Source organism: Diadema antillarum, unplaced genomic scaffold (genome assembly GCF_040938485.1).
Source record: "Diadema antillarum isolate AM-2024a unplaced genomic scaffold, OU_Dant_1.0 seq00000197_RagTag, whole genome shotgun sequence".
Classification (NCBI taxonomy): domain Eukaryota; kingdom Metazoa; phylum Echinodermata; class Echinoidea; order Diadematoida; family Diadematidae; genus Diadema; species Diadema antillarum.
In genome coordinates, this window is record NW_027271259.1 from 431,658 (window position 1) to 451,588 (window position 19,931).

A 19,931-nucleotide genomic window follows, 5' to 3' on the forward strand; every position below is an offset into this window, starting at 1 on the left:
CATCAGTGGCATTATATACACAGTCCCAGCGCAATTTACTTATATCTTCTGCATATTTAACAATATCTACTTTTTTAATATTTCTGCTAACTTTAAATCTATGTGAGTGTTCTTTACACATTTTTTGTTTACCCCATGTACAGAAAACCATATAATGATCACTTAATGAGACTGGAATCACATCTACTCTTCCAACTTTATCCAGGTTATTAACCAATATAACATCAACCAAACTAGAAGTATCAAGAGTAACTCGTGTAGGTGAAGATACCACTTGGGTTAATCCGAAAGCTTCAGTCAACTCTTTCAGATGCTTACTTTGCCAGGACTGATGACCTGTAAGCATGTTACAATTCAGATCACCTAGTATGATATAATCCTGTTGCAGATCGTCCAGTTTATGAAGTACAGATTCACACAAATCAAACACTCGTGCATTAGCGTTTGGTGGTCTGTACCACACAATAACAACAATTGATTTTACATTCAATGGTTTAACCTCAACTGAAATCATTTCCAAAGATTCATCACATAAATCTGGCCTTATAACGAATCGCATTTTGTATATATATGGCAGTTCCTCCACCCATGCGATTTCTATCGTTTCTAATCACATTATATAAATCAATATCAATTTCTGCATTAAGTATCTCTTCATTCAAATGTGTCTCACTTAGAGTCATCACATCAATATCAGACAAATCTACAATTTTACGTATTTCATCAATATTTTTAGTCAGGGACAAACAATTCAAATGAGATAATTTCAATCCTTTTTCAGCTCTTACAGATTGAAGTTGTGATTCGACAGTCAACGATCTTTTTTCTTGTTTTTGAGATGTCAATATCACTTTGTATTTCAGGGTCCTTTGATTTCATATCATCATATCCTGGTAATTCTGCTAAGTAGCATCGAGTACATATCCAATCTATCCAAGATATCATTACTTTCACCACAACAGTCTAAGTGACACCATTCACGACATTTAACACAAAGAAGTGCATTTTGATTATTTCTGACCATTTTCTTACAGAGTATGCATGGATAGCTTAGTCCCATCCTGTCTATTTTCCTTGCTCTTTTGAGTAATGTTGATTCTCACCTCGAATCATTCCAGTCTCTCAATATCTCTGGAGTTTCTGATGGTGATCTTTCTGTCGTGTGATCCAGGGAGAGACAGCAACGCTGTGATTTTTCCATCGTTTGTCCAAACTCTCTTCACTGTTGATTTCTGCTTGGCAGCGTTGATCAGTTCCCGTCGATGTTGAGTCAGGTCTTCTTGGATGAAGATCCTTGTACCACGAAGTCTGGCCTTGGCGTCGAACACTGCTCGCTTGGTGTTGTACGTGCTGAACTTGACAATGAGTGGTTTTGGTCCTTCAGTAGATCTCGCTCCCGGTCTCGACTTCGTTGTGATCCTGTGACTCCGTGAAATATCTGACAGGCCAAGTTCGATGTCAAGGTGCTCCTTCACGACACCACGAACTACTTCATCTGTTTTCTCATTTTGCTTTTCAGGTATTCCGTAGATCCTGAGGGACTCTCGCCTACTGTACTGTTCCTGCTCCTCCTGTATGTTTTGCACATCAGCAAGGGACTTCTCCAGGTCCTTCACCTTTTTCTTGAGTGCAGACACTTCGTGATGTTAAATTAACACCTCCGGGTGTCATTTCCGGGTGTCATTTCCAAATTTTAAACTGTTTTTTGAAGAGTTTCTTAGTAACTGCATTTCTTGTTGATTTTTAATTTAAACAAGACGATCAAGAATTTTACATTAAAATACTAGATTTTTGAAAAAATGTGAAAATAAATTTACACCAAAGTAACACCAGCTGGTGCGGTCTCTTATTGAAGCTGGACGGGTGTTAAACCATTGATATTAACACCAACAAATATCAAATCAACACCATGTGGTGTCATTTTTGAATTAACACCAGTACAGTGTCAAAATAACACCAGGTACAGTGTCAAATTAACACCACGAAGTGTCAGGTGAACACTTTTCAACACCATCACAGTGCATTTTTAACACCTGTGGGTGTGGTCCTTTATTGAAGTTTGATCGGTGTTAGATTTAACACCCGTGGTGTTAAATCTAACACCGATGTTTTTACAGTGTAGGCAAACCAATGCAAAGCTTGTCATCATTGTCATTGCCTCTTCTAAATTCATATAAAAGTCAAGCAATCATGACTGATAACACTTACATTGTATCAACAGGTGTGTTAGAAATCACAATGCTTCACATTTCTTATATTCTGCCAATTTTATGTTAACGTCATTTTTGTTCTGTTACATTGATTTTACTCCACGCATTGAAGTCATGACTATAAGAGCAAGAGTTAGCAGTAAGTCCTACAGTGTTTCACAGAAAGAAACAGGATATTTGAGCTATAAGAGTCAATCAAATCAGCAAATTAAACATATTCCAATATAACAGCCGTTAGTTACTTGGTTTTACCAAGCAGTTATCATTTCAGTAGATGACTCTAATACATGCGTACCATACACCTCGAACAAAACAGAGTCCCGAGAGATCGTGTACGCAGAGTACCTGGAAAGTGTAGTCTGGCTTCCAGACCCTCTGCCCATACTATTTCGATATTCACGATAATGACGCCCTCAACGTCGAAAACTAGTATAGTTTGAGTTAATTTTGTCCTTCGGCAAAGGCGGCGACTTCGTCGCGGGGCGGCGCGGAGTCCAGCTGTACGCGGAATCCTGTTGGCAAAGGGTCTGGAAACCAGACTATGGAGAGTGTAAATGCATGACAGAAACGGCAAAGGAGAGAGAGAGAGAGAGAGAGAGAGAGAGAAAAGGGAGGGAGGTGATGGCGGGGAGGGGGGGGGGGGGGGGGAGTGGAATTATTGATCGTTACTGTTTTGGTTGTCTCGTTGATGGAAAGTTAAGTACATCCACGCTTGGGGGCAGCGCCTCAAAGAGGATGAATTATGAAGTTATGACACGTTGTCTCCCGTTGAAACCCATCCAGTGGGCCTAGCTCTGATAAAACGGAACACTTTTTTCCCCCTATACTCTTTCATCCAATAATTTTGCTCATTAAAATGAAATGATCAGGAGACTGGAACGAGACACTGAAGTGTTTCGTTTTAGTACAATTTTATTACGTCCTGTAACCGTTATAACAACTTTAGGAGTAGAATGGAGAGGTGTAAGCTCACGACGCGACAAACAAAATAAACCTGTAAGTGGGTACAATTCACTGGCCTGCATCTGTTGGCGATTCGAGTCTTCGCTACGTCTCCTGCATACTAAATAGTCGTTCTCAGGGGAGTTGCGGGAGAATCTAGTGGTTACACATCGTTATTCCGAAGGTTCACCCTCCCCCCAGGTTCGTAATCCCAAAGTGAAAATTTCGTTATTCCCAAGGTTCGTTAATACACTAAAGCAAATTCGTCATTCCGAAGGTTCGTCGGTGTTCGTTGCACACATCATTTCATTTTTCTTTTTTGACTAACAAATCTATCTTATTTTCGATATACGAACCTTCGGAATAACGAACCTTATTTGCTTTTCGGATAGTAGCAAATCTTCGGAATAACGAACCATGTTTCCTTTTCAGACTAAATTGGGAATAACATCACGAATGATCGTATTAACGAACATACGGAATTAGGCATATGTAGTTTGAAATAATGAAGCTTCGGCATAACAAACCTTATTTCACTTTTCGGATTAACGAACCTTTGAAATCATCATCATTATCACTCGTCTCAAACATGTTCGTTTGTTTGTCTGCTTGCTTTTCGGAGACATTTTCCGACAGACACACTTGACTTGACTTGTCTCAGAGATGTCTCCTAAAGTCTCCGCAACGCCTCCATCAGGTGCGCGACGCTGCGGAGACTTATTTTGTTCGCGACGTCTAGATCATGAACCTTGCGGAGATACGTGGTGACCTACCGGCGATTGCAGATAATAATTATTCTACGAGACGTCATGGGTATGGTAGGCCCTTTACGTCTCCGGAACTGTGAAGACGTCTCGGAGAAGGCGTCGTGACCGCCGCGGACGCCGCTTCGACGTCCCAGCCTCTTGGGGGCCAATGTTGTACTTTGCCTCCTCCTATGTTGGACTCGCCTCCTTTAATATAGGCCAAATGTACTCTCTAAAAAAAATCGAGTGAAAATATTCACTCTTAAAGGAGTGAATACAAAAAAGAGTGAATTTAGAGTGAAATTGGAGTGAATTCTGAGTGAAAATGTTCATTTTCACTCACAGTTTTGGAGTGACCTCAGGGATCACTCGAAGATTTTGGAGTGATCCCTGACGTCACTCCAAAACGAGTGAAAATGAGCATTTTCACTCAGAATTCACTCGAAATTCACTCGAAATTCACTCTTTTTTTTGTATTCACTCCTGTAAGAGTGAATATTTTCACTCGATTTTTTTTTAGAGAGTACGCCAAAGCCGGCCGGCATCGATGGTGTCAGTGATGGTGTGTTAAACCATTGCTTCCAAGTTTATTGACATGTTGCGGTGAGTTGACAAGGGCGGTGACAAGGGTGGTGAGTTGGCTCAGTCGGTAGCGCGTCTGCCTCACGATCCTGAGGACCCGGGATCGAACCCGAGTCTGGACTGAGCAATGTTGAGTGTAATCATGGAGCTACTAAGTACTCCATGGTGTAATCATACCGTCCCCTCTAGCAAGAGGCAAAACACTCTGTCCCTCGGATGGACACAAAATGGAGGTCCCGTGTATGAGAGAGTCACAACTCGTGCACGTGAAAAAGATCCCACTTCATTCATTCATCGCAAAGATCAAGAGCAGGGCGATTAATCCGATCCGGTGAAGTGGTCCCTCCTCACATCCAACTGGACCCTATATGGAAGACCAGCTTAGTGTAGCTGAATATGGGATATCCATCCATCTTCTCAGATGGAAATGAACAAAAAACAAACAAAACAAAACAACAACAACAACAACAACAACAACAGCAGCAACAAATCTAGATTAATTTGGACTTATTTGTACAGAGACTACGAGTATGTGGGTAGTCTAGCATTAGAAACCTTTCACAATCCACACTCGTTCACGACAACCTTCGGGTAGGGCCTACTATCAGAGTTCATGCAGTTATTTGTACCCGTTCTTAACGTTTTTATGTTCTTTTTTACATATATTTTTAAAGAAGAAACTTACCACTTCATTGTATTGTGGGGGGGGTATATGTGTAATTCATATTTTGCTGTTGTTTGTGTGGATAGGCCTATCTTTTGCTTTTCTTTTGTTCTAATGTAGACGTCATCAAACGGCTTCCCTTTATCCTTCGTGAGTCAGAAAAGTGACGAATTTGTAATGACCATGGCATCCAGCGATTTGTCAGTCTCGTACTTACCTGAGGTCATTTTGAGTTCATGTGAAGGACATTGATTCTAAAGAGTCATGATACAATATATAAATACTCGTAGTTCAATTTAGTTTTCAGACGTGTTCAACTCCGTACAGTGATATGGGGTTGTAGTTTAAAACGATATCAATGTACCCCCCCCCCCCCTTTCAAATTTGATTGTCTGTATGTGTGCTGCTGTTGTGTCGTTTACGTTACGGCTGGTGTCTCTACCCCGTCACTCGCACTCCGTTGCGCTGCCGCGTTCCCTTCGCCGCCCGCCCGTCTCGATCTCGCTGGATCTGTGCTGTGAATTCTGCAGTCACCACACAGTCAGTGCATGCTAGCTCAGTTGGATGACAGTAAACAATGGCAGCAGAGGTTGACTCCGACGAACAACTCCTTGTGGAAGCTTTCACAGTTGATTCCAAGAAAGGCAGAGGTCTCCGGGCAAAAACACTTATCCATGCTGGGACGGTTGTATTAGAGGAATATCCTTACGCTTTCATTTTAAACGAAGAGCAACTTAAACTGCGATGTGGACATTGTTTACGTGCATTCACGAGTGACAGAATTAGGTAAGTTTAGCCCCATGTATGTCTTTTCGTGTTAGTGTAGAATTACCTTGTTCTAACCAAGATGTAAAATATCACAGTGCAGTGTCAGTGAGAAGTACAGAACACTCCAGCATAATTTCCCCATAATGACTATTCATGCTATGAATTACTTCGCACGTTCAAGTAGGTTTTACATGTTTACCAAGTGTGTCTGCACGGAAATCAGGGTATATTTTTCCCTTTGAGAAAGCATGAATTATCACCAGGAAGAAGATAGAGATCAAACAAGTAACATTCTAACAATCTAAGGTCTAGGTCCTAAGGAAGGACAAGAAGAAGAAGAAGAAGAAGAAGGAGAGGAGGAGGAGGAGAAGAAGAATAAGAAGAGGAAGAGGAGAAGGAGGAGGAAGAGAAGAAGAAGAGGAGGAGAGTGCATTATTACCATTGCTGCTGAATGAAATGAAACTTGTCTTTTGTGAATATTAATTCAATTCAATTCAATTCAATTCAATTTATTTCACACACCATTCTCATGTGTCACAAACCCCTTGTGGGGACAAGTACATTGCTTAGTATAATTACAAAAAATTGAACAAGGTTGATATTTACATGGAATGTTGCGTGGGGTACCTTGAGGAAGCACAGCTTGTTAAACAAGGTCCCCTCAAAAAAGAAATATTACATGCAGATGAGTGGAAGTGATATACAGTGTGTTGCAAAATGAATGAAGAGCTGAGGTGGGAAACAATATATATACATATATATATATACATATATATAAGAGGAGGGAGGAAGAGAGGAAAAGAAATAAAAGACGGAGAGTAGTGACATACAGTTCAAATAGGTGTAAATACACACATTGGTCATTAATTAAAAGTCATATTATCATCATGATTCAATCAACGTAAGATGCAAGGAGATGTTTTTTAAATCTTTGCTTGAATACAGATAAACTGGGGGCAGATTTAACATCAATTGGCAAATTGTTCCAAAGCTTAGGGCCAGAAAAAATAACAGTGTTTTGTGCAAAGGTGGTGCGTGTACAAGGTATATGGAAAAAGTTTTGCTGACGAGTTGAGTAATTTGTCCCCGCCGAACGAGTTCGAGCAGGGGACTATGAAACGGGCTCCGTACGTGTGTGTGTCCGTGTGTCCGTGTGTCCGTCCGTCCGTCCGTCCGTCCGTGTGTCCGTCCGTGTGTGCGTCCGTGTGTGATCAAAACGTTCAAAATGCTACTCCTTCGTCATTTCTAACCCAATTTTGATTCTGTTTGCTTTATATGATAGCACTACATGGGAGCTTTGAAACTTCTATACAGAATTTCAATTGTGACCTTTGACCTTGACCTTTGACCTATATTGTACATTTTGCTTCAAAATGCTACTCCTTCGCCATTTCTAACCCGATTTTGATTCCGTTTGCTTTATATGATGGCACTAGGTGAGGGCTTCAAAACTTCTACACAGAATTTTGACCTTTGACTTCTTTGACCTTTGACCTTGATTTTTGACCTATATTGTACATTTTGCTACAAAATGCTACTCCTTTGCCATTTGTAACCCGATTTCAATTCCGTTTGCTTTAAGTGATGGCACTAGGTGAGGGCTTCAAAACTTCTGCACAGAATTTTGACCTTTGACTTCTTTGACCTTTGACCTTGATTTTTGACCTATATTGCACATTGCCTACAAAATGCTACTCCTTCGCCATTTCTAACCCGATTTTGATTCCGTTTGCTTTATGTGATGGCACTAGGTGAGGGCTTCAAAACTTCTACACAGAATTTTGACCTTTGACTTCTTTGACCTTTGACCTTGATTTTTGACCTATATTGTACATTTTGCTACAAAATGCTACTCCTTTGCCATTTGTAACCCGATTTCGATTCCGTTTGCTTTATGTGATGGCACTAGGTGAGGGCTTCAAAACTTCTACATAGAATTTTGACCTTTGACTTCTTTGACCTTTGACCTTCATCTTTTTACCTATATTGTGCATTTTGCTACTAAATGCTACTTCCGGCGGGGACATATATTACGCACCGCGTAATTTCTACTTTTCCTTGTTGTGAACATGACTGTTCTTCTTATATAAAACAGAAAGGGCAGTAGGACATTCATTCACAAAGGTTTGATACATCAAACATCCAAGATGGAAAAGATACAAATCATGTATTTTCAGTGATTTTTTCTCAAAAAATATATTTGAAGTGTGTGAGCGGAAGTCCAAATCAAAAACAGTTCGTAGGGCCCTCTTTTGTATTCTTAAGATCCTATCAATATACAATCTTGGAGCTGACCCCCAAGCAAGCAGCCCATAATTTAAATGTGACATTATCAATGTATTATACAGCATAAATAAGATATTGGATGGGATAAAAGACTTTAGTTTATAGATAATACCAGCATTCCTTGATAATAACTTCGCCATGGCATCTGTGTGTGTCTTCCAGGATAAATTCAAATCAATGATTATACCAAGAAATTTGGTAGAATCAACCATGACTAGTTCAGTCCCATCGATACATACAGGAGAAGGTAGATTAATGCTGCATTTACTGAAAAACATGTAATTACACTTAGAAACATTTAGTGACATTCTATTTGCTTTTACCCATTTCAGAACATTAATCATTTCGGAATTCACAGTATTCAAGAGGGTAGCACAGTTCTGGTGAGAATAAAATACACTTGTGTCATCAGCAAAAAGAGTGAAGGAAAGTAAATTACTCGATTTCGGAAAATCATTAACAAACAGCAGGAACAACAGTGGACCAAGGAGTGACCCCTGAGGTACACCATACGTGATAGACTCTATGTGAGATTTGTGGCCATTAATGCATAAAAGAGGCACTATCCGGTGTCAGTGACATACACTACCGCTATGATAGTGACAGGAGGAAAGTCTTTGATTTACAATAATATATAGAATTCTTGATTGTAGAACATGTCATGTGATGGATTAATCTGAATATAATAATGTGATAAATGTACAATCCTTCAATCTTTACCCATATTGCATCTTTGTACCATTTGGCTTTAATAAATGGCATTACATTGCAGGAACAGAACAAAAAATTCCATGGATCCCAATGTTTACATACAGGTTTCATGATTGAGTTCAGATCAAGTCATAGATGCTATCTTTCCTTAAAATCTTGGAAAAAGAAATGAAAACTACATGGAAGTACAGTTGTAAGTTAATTTCACATGTATACAATAAGTTTCTAGACCTCCTTCTAGCAAATGATCATTAGCATTTAAACTTATATTTTTAACTCTTAACTGCTAGCAGTGTTTGAGATCCCCTTCAGTTTCATAAGTGTACAATATGTTGTTGTATAACGCACTCTCTTGCATGATGATGCTTGTCTGGAAAAAAAAAAGAAGGTGGCAGTAACCAGGTGTTGCTATCAAGGGTGCTGTTCGTTATTCCGAAGGTTCGATATTCCGAAGGATCGTTATTGGGCAAGTCCAAGATAAGGTCCCCTCAGAAGGCAAAATTTCATCTTTGCTCAATATTGACATGTTTGGTATCATTTTGAAGCTTATGAGTTGAAGTTTTGATTTCCATGGAGGAAAAAATTATATTACGTAAATTTATGCAAATTTCAAGGGCTTCATTTGCATAAATGTGAAACACAGCGTTACGTATGGGACATTTATAAAAATTCATATTAATTCAAAGGAAAGCAAATGATATTTGATTAATATGTGGACATAAGAAGTTCATCAAATAGTTTAACTTGGTATGACAATTTAGGGATTATGCAAATGATTATGCAAATTGGCTCGTGTCCTATCATGAGATGTCCCATACGTAACAAATTGAGGTCATTTTTTTAGGTTTTTTCTGAAATTGCTAAGGTTATATTAATGCCCTTTTGGAAAGTTCTAATTTATCGTTTAGAGAAATTAAATACCATAGAAAAAAGAAAAAACAGTAAAAGGAATATTTTTCATTAGGCATTGAAATAATGTTACGTATGGGACAAATGCGTTACGTATGGGACATCCTCATACATAATGCATGTGAATGCATGTAGCTAGCTGGGAAGGTCTCTCAGTACACAAATGGTGAATCATCCTGAAGAAAGCATCCCAACATTGTAGCTACTTTTGAGTTATAGACACTTTAAACAATACATGTACTTGACTGAACAATTTTCAGAAAGGGGGAGGGGAAAATGGCAAAATACACAATGAAAAATCAGCATTAAAGGGATGGTATAGTTTTTTTTTTGTAGAAATGGGGATTCAGTTTTCAACATTTAGTGAGATGATTGGAAACCAATTATATGAATTACTAAAAGCATACAATCCTAAGACTTGAGGAATTCAAAGTTTAGTGATGGAGATCCAATTTGGAATGGTTGTGATATAAATATATAAAAAAAATTAAGTAAAATGATTTTTTTTTTAATTGCAAGTGATACACAAATTGTCCTTATTCAGGTTTCAATAATAGCCACGACAAAATTCATGGGTATACATACTGAGGTGTGGCTCGAATCAATGACCTGACTGCTAGACAGACATCATATATCTACTCGATCACTGGGGTTCCACGCAGCAGGTATTGCTTATTTATAAAAATTAATATTTCTTGTGTCAAGTTGTTTTTATTGAAACAAAATGGCAAACTGCCCTTCATCAATGGAAGTAAACACTTTAAACTATTCAATTTTTCAGTAGTAACTATCCTGATAAAAATAGGGCATACATACTCAGGTTGGTCATAAAAATATAGAATATGATTGAATATGATTATGATGGTAAATATTTGGGGAACATTGTTCCCTTGTCAATCTGGATCAGTATTTGAGTAATTTCAACTGATTCCATTTCAATATTTATGCAAAAATTATTTTGCAAAATACCCATAAACATGTCTCTCCACACACTAAACGAATGGGGGACAAAGGGCATGCATACTCAGATTGGTCATAAAAATATAAAAATATGATTGAATATGATTAGGATGGTGAATATTTGGGGAATATAGTTTCCTTGACAATCTGGATCAGTATTTGAGTAGTTTCAACTGATTTTACTTCAATAATTATGCAAAATACCCATAAACATGGTTCTTCACACACTAAATGAATGGGGGACAAACTGTCCCATACGTAACTGTCCCATACGAAACACGTCATGTCTGTCTTTAATTAGAACCTGTAATTAGAGCTTTTTGCCTAATGATACGAAACTTACCTGTGATAATCTTGAGTGTTGTGACTTTCATCACAGTGAGTTACAAGTTGTAGAATGAAATACTTTCAGAGAGTTTTGAGGTTGAAAAAAATGTTCAAAAAAACAAAATTTTTCTGGTCCCATACGTAACGGCACATATTTTCTCTTCTAGAATATAATTGTGAAGGTCATTTTTCTCCATTTTTTGCATGATTATACTTCTCCAAGATATCAATCACCATGATAAAGTTTAATATGATCAAAAGCCATTCACACTATTTTTCAGGTCATAAAAGTCTCTGAATGTCCCATACGTAACGCGCGTGTTATCTTGGACTTGCCCTATTCCGAAAGTTCGTTAATCCAAAACACACAAATTCCCTATACCTAGAGGTTCGTTAATCCGAAAATGAAAAAGGGTTCGTTAATCCGAACATTTGTGGCGTTATTCCGAAGGTTCGTTATTCCAAAGATTTGTTCATCCGAAAATGAAATTCGGAAAAACGAACCTTCCGAATAACGGATCTTCGGACTGAGGAGACTTCGGAATAACGAACCTTCGGAATAACGAGCTGTAACCGCTATCAATCTACATCACCTTTTTGTGAAAACCATACCAGAAGAAAACACCTACCGGTACTTAAATATGAGCATGCATACTATTAAAATGCTGTGTTGTTGACATAGTGGCTTGAATCTTTGACTGTTACATGTATGTATGGCTTGTGTGAAAGACAAATAAGTGATCGAATGTGATTGGTACAATGGTAGTAGGTAACTGAGCAAGAATTATGAGCGGTTCTGTGGAGTGTTGTCAGCATTTATCTTATAGATGTACTCACACTGTGATCACCTATAAAAAAGTGAAGTACCATGGCATTGTGTACTTACCCGGTAATAATATGTTTGTAGTTCAATTATCATAGGACATGAACTGTATCTTATTCTAAAATTACTCATAAAATGACACAAACTAAAATTAGAAACAGATGCCCCAATAGTGTTTTCCAACAAGCTGTTGTCATTTTGCTTTCAATTTTACTCATCGATAAAAAAAAAGATACTATATTTGTAGGTCAGTACAATTGTAGCAGAATATTATAGCATTTGTAGAGCCAAGCCCAGCTGGGTTAAAAACAAACAAACAAACAAACAAACAAACAAACAAACAAACAAACAAACAAACAAACAAACACCTTGATTTGTTACTTGTTGGTTGATTGTTGGTCAGTGAATTGTTTGTATTTATAATCATATGCAGGGCTTGACACTAACGGTGGCCCGTTGGCCCGGGGCCACCAAAAATGAAAGTCGGGCCACCAAATTTCAAAAAAGGGCAAATTTGGTGGCCCGCCTCGGGCCACCAAAATATTTTGAAAAGTATGTCAATAAATTTGTAACTTTTTGCGCCGGAAATTAGCAGTTAAATTTATTCAAAGGATGGATGAAAAGGACTGAATGAATGCCTGAGAGTGAGTGTTTTAAGTTTGTTGAAGTTTATTTATGAGTAGATATGTCCAACTTCTAATTCTTACTATCATTTATCTTAAATATTTGACTCATTAAAAAAAAGGACTTTTAATGTTTTTTACTGTTTTTTTTTCGGGACACCAAATTTTTCTCTTGGGCCACCAAAAATTTGAAATTTAGGATTTTGGTGGCCCCATCGGGCCACCAAACAAAAAAGTTAGTGTCGAGCCATGTCATATGCCACAAATTTTGTACAGGTAGTATGATACAAGTCTGAAACTCTGTTTATCATCAAAGCCCTACCCAAATTGACAGCAGAAGTGTTTGTTTTTGACAGCTTAAATGTGTATTTTTATGCATATTTTTTCCCCAGGTTTATGAAACCATGTACAGAATAGGGCTTTCTAATTTGTACGCATGATTTGACCATATGTGACCCGCTACAACAAAATGATCCTAAAGTCGGGCGAGGTTGATTATTTGAAAATTGCATGACAAAATTCCCTAATCTTTCTGCTTTAAATTGATAATATTTAACTCATGTTATGAAAATAATCGGCTGCAGAGATATCGATGTTTAAAAGAAAGCATGTCGAGACGTCTGGAAATCACTGTTTCGAAAAAAGCGCCCTGAAAGTTTTCCTTGTGACGCAATCGCGATCAAGGGACACGCAAGTCAGTTTTCACCTACGGACAATAGAAGGTAAACCCTAGCAACCCCCGAAATGCTCATTCAAGCACAGCGTCGGCGGTCTCCTCACCGACCAATCAGTGACCAGGATGCCAGGAGAAGCGGCTGGGCATAGCGCACCCCGCCCGCACACTCCAGTCGACTTGGCAGTGTGCGAGCTTCACGCTTCGGTTAGCGGCAAGCAGCAAACTGACCAATGAGATCACTCCGGTCGTTGTTAGGGGTGGAGCCTATCTGTGACGCTCAATCCAAATTTTTGAACCAGTTTCTGCTTCATTGAAACGCAAAAAAACATGGCCCAGAAAAATGCTATTTTTTGGTCTTTCCTTTCATCATTTTGCTTCAAAATTTCGACAGATGATAGAAGACATGTCAGACTCCAATAATATGTCAAAATCAGAAAATTGTAAGTTTTGACCAATTGTGATGCTCTGACTTCAAACTCGATTTTCACGGCTTCGACCGTGCGCGACTTTAGGACCTTTTTGTTGTAGCAGGTCACATATTGTAGTTTTGGGTGTTTACTACATGTTATAACTGTGTGAGACATACTCTGTAAAAAATTAACATGTTTTGTTACTTTTCAGAGAGGATGGACTGAGGGCATGTAGGACTTGTAAGCAAACATTCTACTGCAGCAAGACTTGCCAGGTTTGTACAGATCTTGTTTTCTGACAGATTGTAGTCTTTCTTGACTTCTGTAGAGAGTACACGTCTCTCCAATCTATCTGAAACTTGGTTTGATACCAAAATTTAGTATACAAAGGAGTTGACCTAATCATAATTTGATTCTTCTTCTTCTTCTTTTTTTGCATGCCTGAAAGTGGAAAGTAAATGATTTGATATGTTGATGTTTATGAATGTCATTGCTAAATAGAGATTCTTATGAAGAGAGATTTGGATTAAGAGAAAACAGTAAAGACAGAAAACATGATCTGTTTATGGCAACACAACTTTGTCATCTTTGCAGGTATCTGGTAGTGTGGATCATTACTATGAATGTAAGCTGCTGAGGGCTCAGAGTATGGATCATGCTGAAGTCACCCTCAGGCTGGTGGCAAAGATTATCATCCAGGCCAAGGTCAGAGGTCACATGTAGTATTTGTACTAAATCTTCAATCCTCCCACTACCTGTACTGTGAAACCATAAATATTTGCAGCATGAAACTTTTGCAAACTCTGGCCGACAGCCTTTATGGCAGCATGAAAATTTCTCAAAATTGTGCCAACCATGAAAAAAGTTATGAGTGTCCCATATATATACTAGAGAAGCACTCTGAGAGGGCAGACCTCCAGCAAGCAGCTAATTTCCACCAATGATCTTGTTCTTCCATAGACATCAGTGATTTTCACCCATATGCGTACATTTTGGTATGCATGCTAACAATTGCCCGAATTCCCAGTATAGAAGCCTTTTGCTACATCAAAAACCCTCAGCTGGTTCATTATAAGCTTATTCTATATCATTAGCCATGTTCAGACGTATTTCTAGTCGGAGTAAAAATTCATGGCACGGCAATTAAAATTCAAATTAATGCATATCTTACCACGACCTTTGTGTCCACACGACGGTCGTGGGAAGAAACTCCGCGATCGACTAGGTTAGAATTGCACTACACGCACACGTGTAGTCGCAAAATGTCAACATTGCGATTTGACCCAGGAAGTTTTACCTACAAGTAGGTCGTAAGGTATGTATGTTCATAGATACTCCGAGGGCTTGTCCGCACGGGCAATTTACTCCGACCGGCTAGTCTTGGTAGCGAGATACTCCTGACAAAACTCAGGAGTATCTCGTTCGGAGGAAGAGGTCGTGGTAAGTTCCTCCGATCGGAGGAGGTTACCACGACCATGTTCAGATGGGCACTACTCCGACCAAGCTTCCTCCGACCCTTCCTCCAAAGTTACTCCGACCAAAACTGCCTCCGTCTGAACACAGCTATTGTCAACCTAAGGCCGCCAAGAGTTTTCTCCAGCAATGCAAAAATAAATGTTATCATGGTAAAACAGCTGGATTATAGAATGTACATTAAGGTTATATCATGAAACTTTCTTTTGACACCGTTTGAATGACTTAATAGTAAAATTCACAAAATTGTTGAGACGTGTCTAAAATAGCTTGTGTTGTAATTGACTGGCTTTTCATGCACTTCCGTCATCATGAACTTTTTGCATACATATTAAAGGTTATCTTTTATAGAATTTTATGTTTCCGTTCTTTTTTTAGATGATACAGTGTTAACAATCAAGTTACAATGTATGTCTCTGCCTCCATGTGTCAAAATGCTGTTTCTTCTTCTGGTGTAGTATTCAAGTTCTGTAAAAGTAGAAATTTTCATGCATTTCATGCAACATGAAAGTAGCATGAAAATGAAAGCACAGAAATATTTTCCTTTTAATATTTTATCTTTTTGTTTACATGGAATTTAAAACACACAAAATTCATTCTACTCAGCTGAATTTGAAAAATTTCTCATGCAAAAATTTTCAGTTTTACAGTATTTCAGAAACAGACAAGAATTTTTTGATGGGCAGGATTTTTGTTGATGCTTTGTTCTTTTCATTCGATAAAACTAGGAGCAAGATGGCAAGAAAAACTCCAGCTCTACCTCTGGCTTCCCTTCATCTCTTAGAGATCTCTGCTCACGTAAGTCCTTGCTCTGCTGGCTACAGAGTCTAGTACCACTCCATGCTCAAGCTGCCATTAACCCATTGAGGACGGACTGATTATGCTACGACAGGCATTTTCCATGGACACCTGCCTGAGTATTCTCGGGACTCGTTCTCAAGGGGTTAACAGATACAGTCAACCTTGCTTAAGTTGACCTCGCATGAGTCGAATAATCGCCAAAGTCAAAGGTCTTTTCAAGTCCTCTTGATATATTCTATTGACTTTGATCCCTTATACAAAAATTATGTAAGAGGAATTTTCTATCTAAAGTCGAAGGTATTTCCTCTGTCCAAATAGATTTGACCTGGGCAAGGTTGACTGTAGAATAAAGACTTATAGTGTAAAACCAGAAACATTCACAGCGTGAGACTTTTGCAACTTGAATTTTTTTTTTCTTTTGGTATGAAACTTTTGTGAATAGCCAAACATCATGATGTATAACATTGTACTAGCATTCCATGCACCATGTAGACAAAAACTTTTGCATGCATTTTACTTTTTGTGAATGGTGGCTCTTTGCTAATCTTAATTTCACAAAGGTTTTCATTCATGCAAAGTCTTTTGTTTTACAGTAACCATATGCTAGAAGTTTCATTGTAAAAGTTTCAGATATTACCATTCCCTTTGTGTCAAGTAATACTATTCATTTTACAAGACATGATACGTTGTGCATTGCACTGTAAGTCTTCCAAAGTGGTGAACAGATCAAATACAGATCAGTTATGGCATCCATCACACAAATGGACTGTACAATTCTTCAGGTAATCAATAGCATCTTCTCAAATGCACCTGGATGAAATACTAGTCTAGCTGGCATGAATGGCCTTTTTATTAACTCTTTATGTGCCATGGTGTAAACCCCCTGTGTGCCATATTATTCTGAGACAGCAACGTAGCCATGCTTTGTGGAAACATTCTGCTTTTCAAATCTATGTAAGTTCAAAAGATTTCCATTACCCTGGTCATTTAATGAGCAAAGTTGTAGAGAAAATGCCCAGCTTTCCTTTGATGTAAATTGTAGGACATATCTATAGTCGTTTTTCTTTTAGATGACAAGTAGCTATACATTATTGTAGAGGCATGACTTTTGCATGCAAAACAGTGCCTGAAACTTGTAATTTACTCGCAAATCCAGAACTTGGGAATATCCACTGATAGCCAATCACCTCATGAAATGGGCCCCTACATGTGACTGGAGTGGAATCCCGAGAAACGCTTTCATTGTACTGCATGGCATTTGACTATTTATCGATCTGTTTGGGCGGCTTTGTGCGTTTGAGCAGAATATGCGAAGTTGGCACGCCGTCGACTGAGTCAGGCGTGCGAACGTGGCACATAAAGAGTTAAACTAGTGCCATTAAACTAAACTGTTCATGGCAGTGGGATTACATTTCACCAAAACTGAAACTTGACTGAAACTGAAAATTAATCATTCATATGCTCCATGTCACTTAAGGCTTGCCATAGAGGTTACCATCTTGTATCTGTCAAAAAAAAATCCTTGTCAGAGTATGAAAAGCTCTTCATTTGGTTTCAAATGTACATCGTGAAGTCCAAAGGTACACACGGTATAGTTAATGACCTCAGCAAACATGCAATATGTGCATTCTGTGTGTACATCATTACTGGTTCAAGAGAAGTATGCACACTTGTTACTAAGAGAAGACAAGAGTACCATTTTATTTTGTTTCTACATTGTATATGGATGCTTCAATTTTTTTTTTTTGTGTGTGTAAAATATACAATGTATGTGACCCAGCATCACAAAACCACCAAAAAGTTGCCAGACATGGATTTTTAGTTAAGGGCAGGTTCTGAAAAAAAAAAAGCAGACTGAGCTCTAAATTAATAGATAACTTAATACAAATGGAAAGATCTAAAAATCTAAAAATCTTTTTAAAAAATGAAAGTAAAATCTATGACAGATGAAAAGAAAGGTCACATTCTGGTGAAGTGTTTCCTGAGAAAAGAGGCTTTGATGTCAAGGGTCTATCCATGTGCTTGATCTCACCAAGCTGTGCTCTGTGTAATGAACGGGACAAAAACAGGAAGTAAAACTTTGTAGCACCCACAGTAAAGTGATAATCAGATAAAGCTGAAATTTTACACACTAATTAAGCACATTCTTTTCATGACTGATGCCAACTTTGAGTGCAATAACATCATCTGTTCAGTAGTTATTAGAGTTGAAAGTGAGTAGTGTCTATTAAAGGGGGTTTTAAGAAATAAAATGAGGCCTCTAAAAGTATACCTAGTCACACTATTTTGCCAAAAAAACGTGTTCTAAAAAAAACTGCTAAAACCACAAATTACTATTTGTTTTACATGATCTCAAATTTAAAAATTATGTAAAAGAAGAATCACGTTTTGAGAAAATATGAATAATGAAGATTGACTAAGTTGACATTTCACCTACTTTTAGTTCTCAATTAAAATCACTAATTGTGCAACTTTTTGTTGGTTTTTTGTTGTGACCATGTGATGCATGGTCACATGAGTGTGTGTTTGTTACATGTATTTTATGTGTATGTTGAGGGGGGGGGGGGTGGAAATGTGAATAGGTTGTGTATGATATTTTGTCTTAATTGTTGTTTTTTTTTTTCATTTATCCATGGGTTGGTTGGTTTGTTTGCGTATATTTAGGGTATAAAGTACAGAAAAGTGATACTACTGTGTATTAATTCCTTATTTGTTTAGAGGGGCTGCATAATTTAAAGGCATAATTTACCATTTGCAGAAGAAACAAAACCCAGCATTAGTGCTTTAAAGTAGTTGTAAAATGTGAGTTAGGGATAAAAACAATCACTGTAAAAATTTAAATCCATATGATTGATGTTAAGTATATTGGTAAATACACAAAATGTGAACAATAGTTATAATAGAAATGTTTCCAGACTATTAAAACCATCTACAGTTACGGTTTAATGAGAAAATTACTGATATCTCCTTATATTTTAGCTTTATCACAAAAATTGTATATGGTAGGATGTTTTGTGATGTAACAGACCTACACATATGCATCAAATGTGATGTCTTGAACATTTTTTAAATCACTACTCCCAAAGGTAAACAGGACCTTTAAATATCTGAAAGCAGAGAGGTTTTGATACTCTATGTAATTGCACTTCAGTTTTAGGTGCTTTTTAGTGAGTTTTCATTTTCGCATTGAATGTTGCTTGTTGGATTTATTTTGTCAGCTTCCACATTGTATAAATATATTCTTACTTAAAGAAGAGATATGTACTGTATGTATAGTACTGGATGGCCCCAAAGACAGCCAGTTTCATATTCCTTGTGAAGCTTTTTGACATGGCTGTTACTTTAATTTTACATGCCTTATGATGTGTTTTCATTATTTGAACATAGGTTCACTCACTCAGTAAGTTTGTCAGTAAGATTGTTTCATTAGTCAGCTGGTCAGTCAGCCAGCCAGCCAGCCAGTCAGTCAGTCAATCAGTAAGTTTGTCAGGTAGAAGGTCAGTAATCTGTTAGTGTGGCACTCAATCTGTCAATCAGTCAGTAATCAATCAATGAGACAATCAGTCAGTTATCTTGTAATTAATCAATCATCCAATCGATCAATCAATCAGTCAGTCAGTCAGTCAGTCCGTGAAACAGTCTTTCATTCAGTCAGTCCATCAATCAATCAGTCAGTCAGTTAATCAATGAGGCATTCAATCAGTCATTCATTCAATCAATCAGTCAGTTTGTCAATCAATCAGTCCATTAATTTATCAGTCATGCAAATCAATCAATAAATCAATCAATCGATCAATCAATCCATCAATCAACCAGTCCATCAGTACGTGAAACACAATCATTCAGTCAATCCATCAATCGATCAACCAGTCAGTCAGTTAATCAGTAAGTCATTCAATCAGTCAGTCAGTAAATCCATCCACCAGATAATCAGTCAATCAATCAGTTTATCAGTCGATCAGTTAATCAGTATAGTCAATCATCTGATTGATCCAACGGTAATAGCTGTTAGTTAATATA

General features: G+C 37.8%; 1 protein-coding gene across 1 annotated transcript in view; it reads left to right on the plus strand.

The window, feature by feature from the left end:
- The first annotated feature begins 5,721 nt into the window (after positions 1-5,721).
- The window catches only part of LOC139728758 (N-lysine methyltransferase SMYD2-like), a 31,897-nt gene continuing 17,687 nt past the window's right edge, over positions 5,722-19,931 (plus strand). Inside the window, exons 1-4 of the mRNA XM_071639700.1 lie at positions 5,722-5,930; positions 13,849-13,912; positions 14,232-14,342; positions 15,839-15,908. Of these exons, the coding sequence (XP_071495801.1) occupies positions 5,722-5,930; positions 13,849-13,912; positions 14,232-14,342; positions 15,839-15,908 (454 nt within the window). The remainder of the gene's footprint in view (positions 5,931-13,848; positions 13,913-14,231; positions 14,343-15,838; positions 15,909-19,931) is intronic.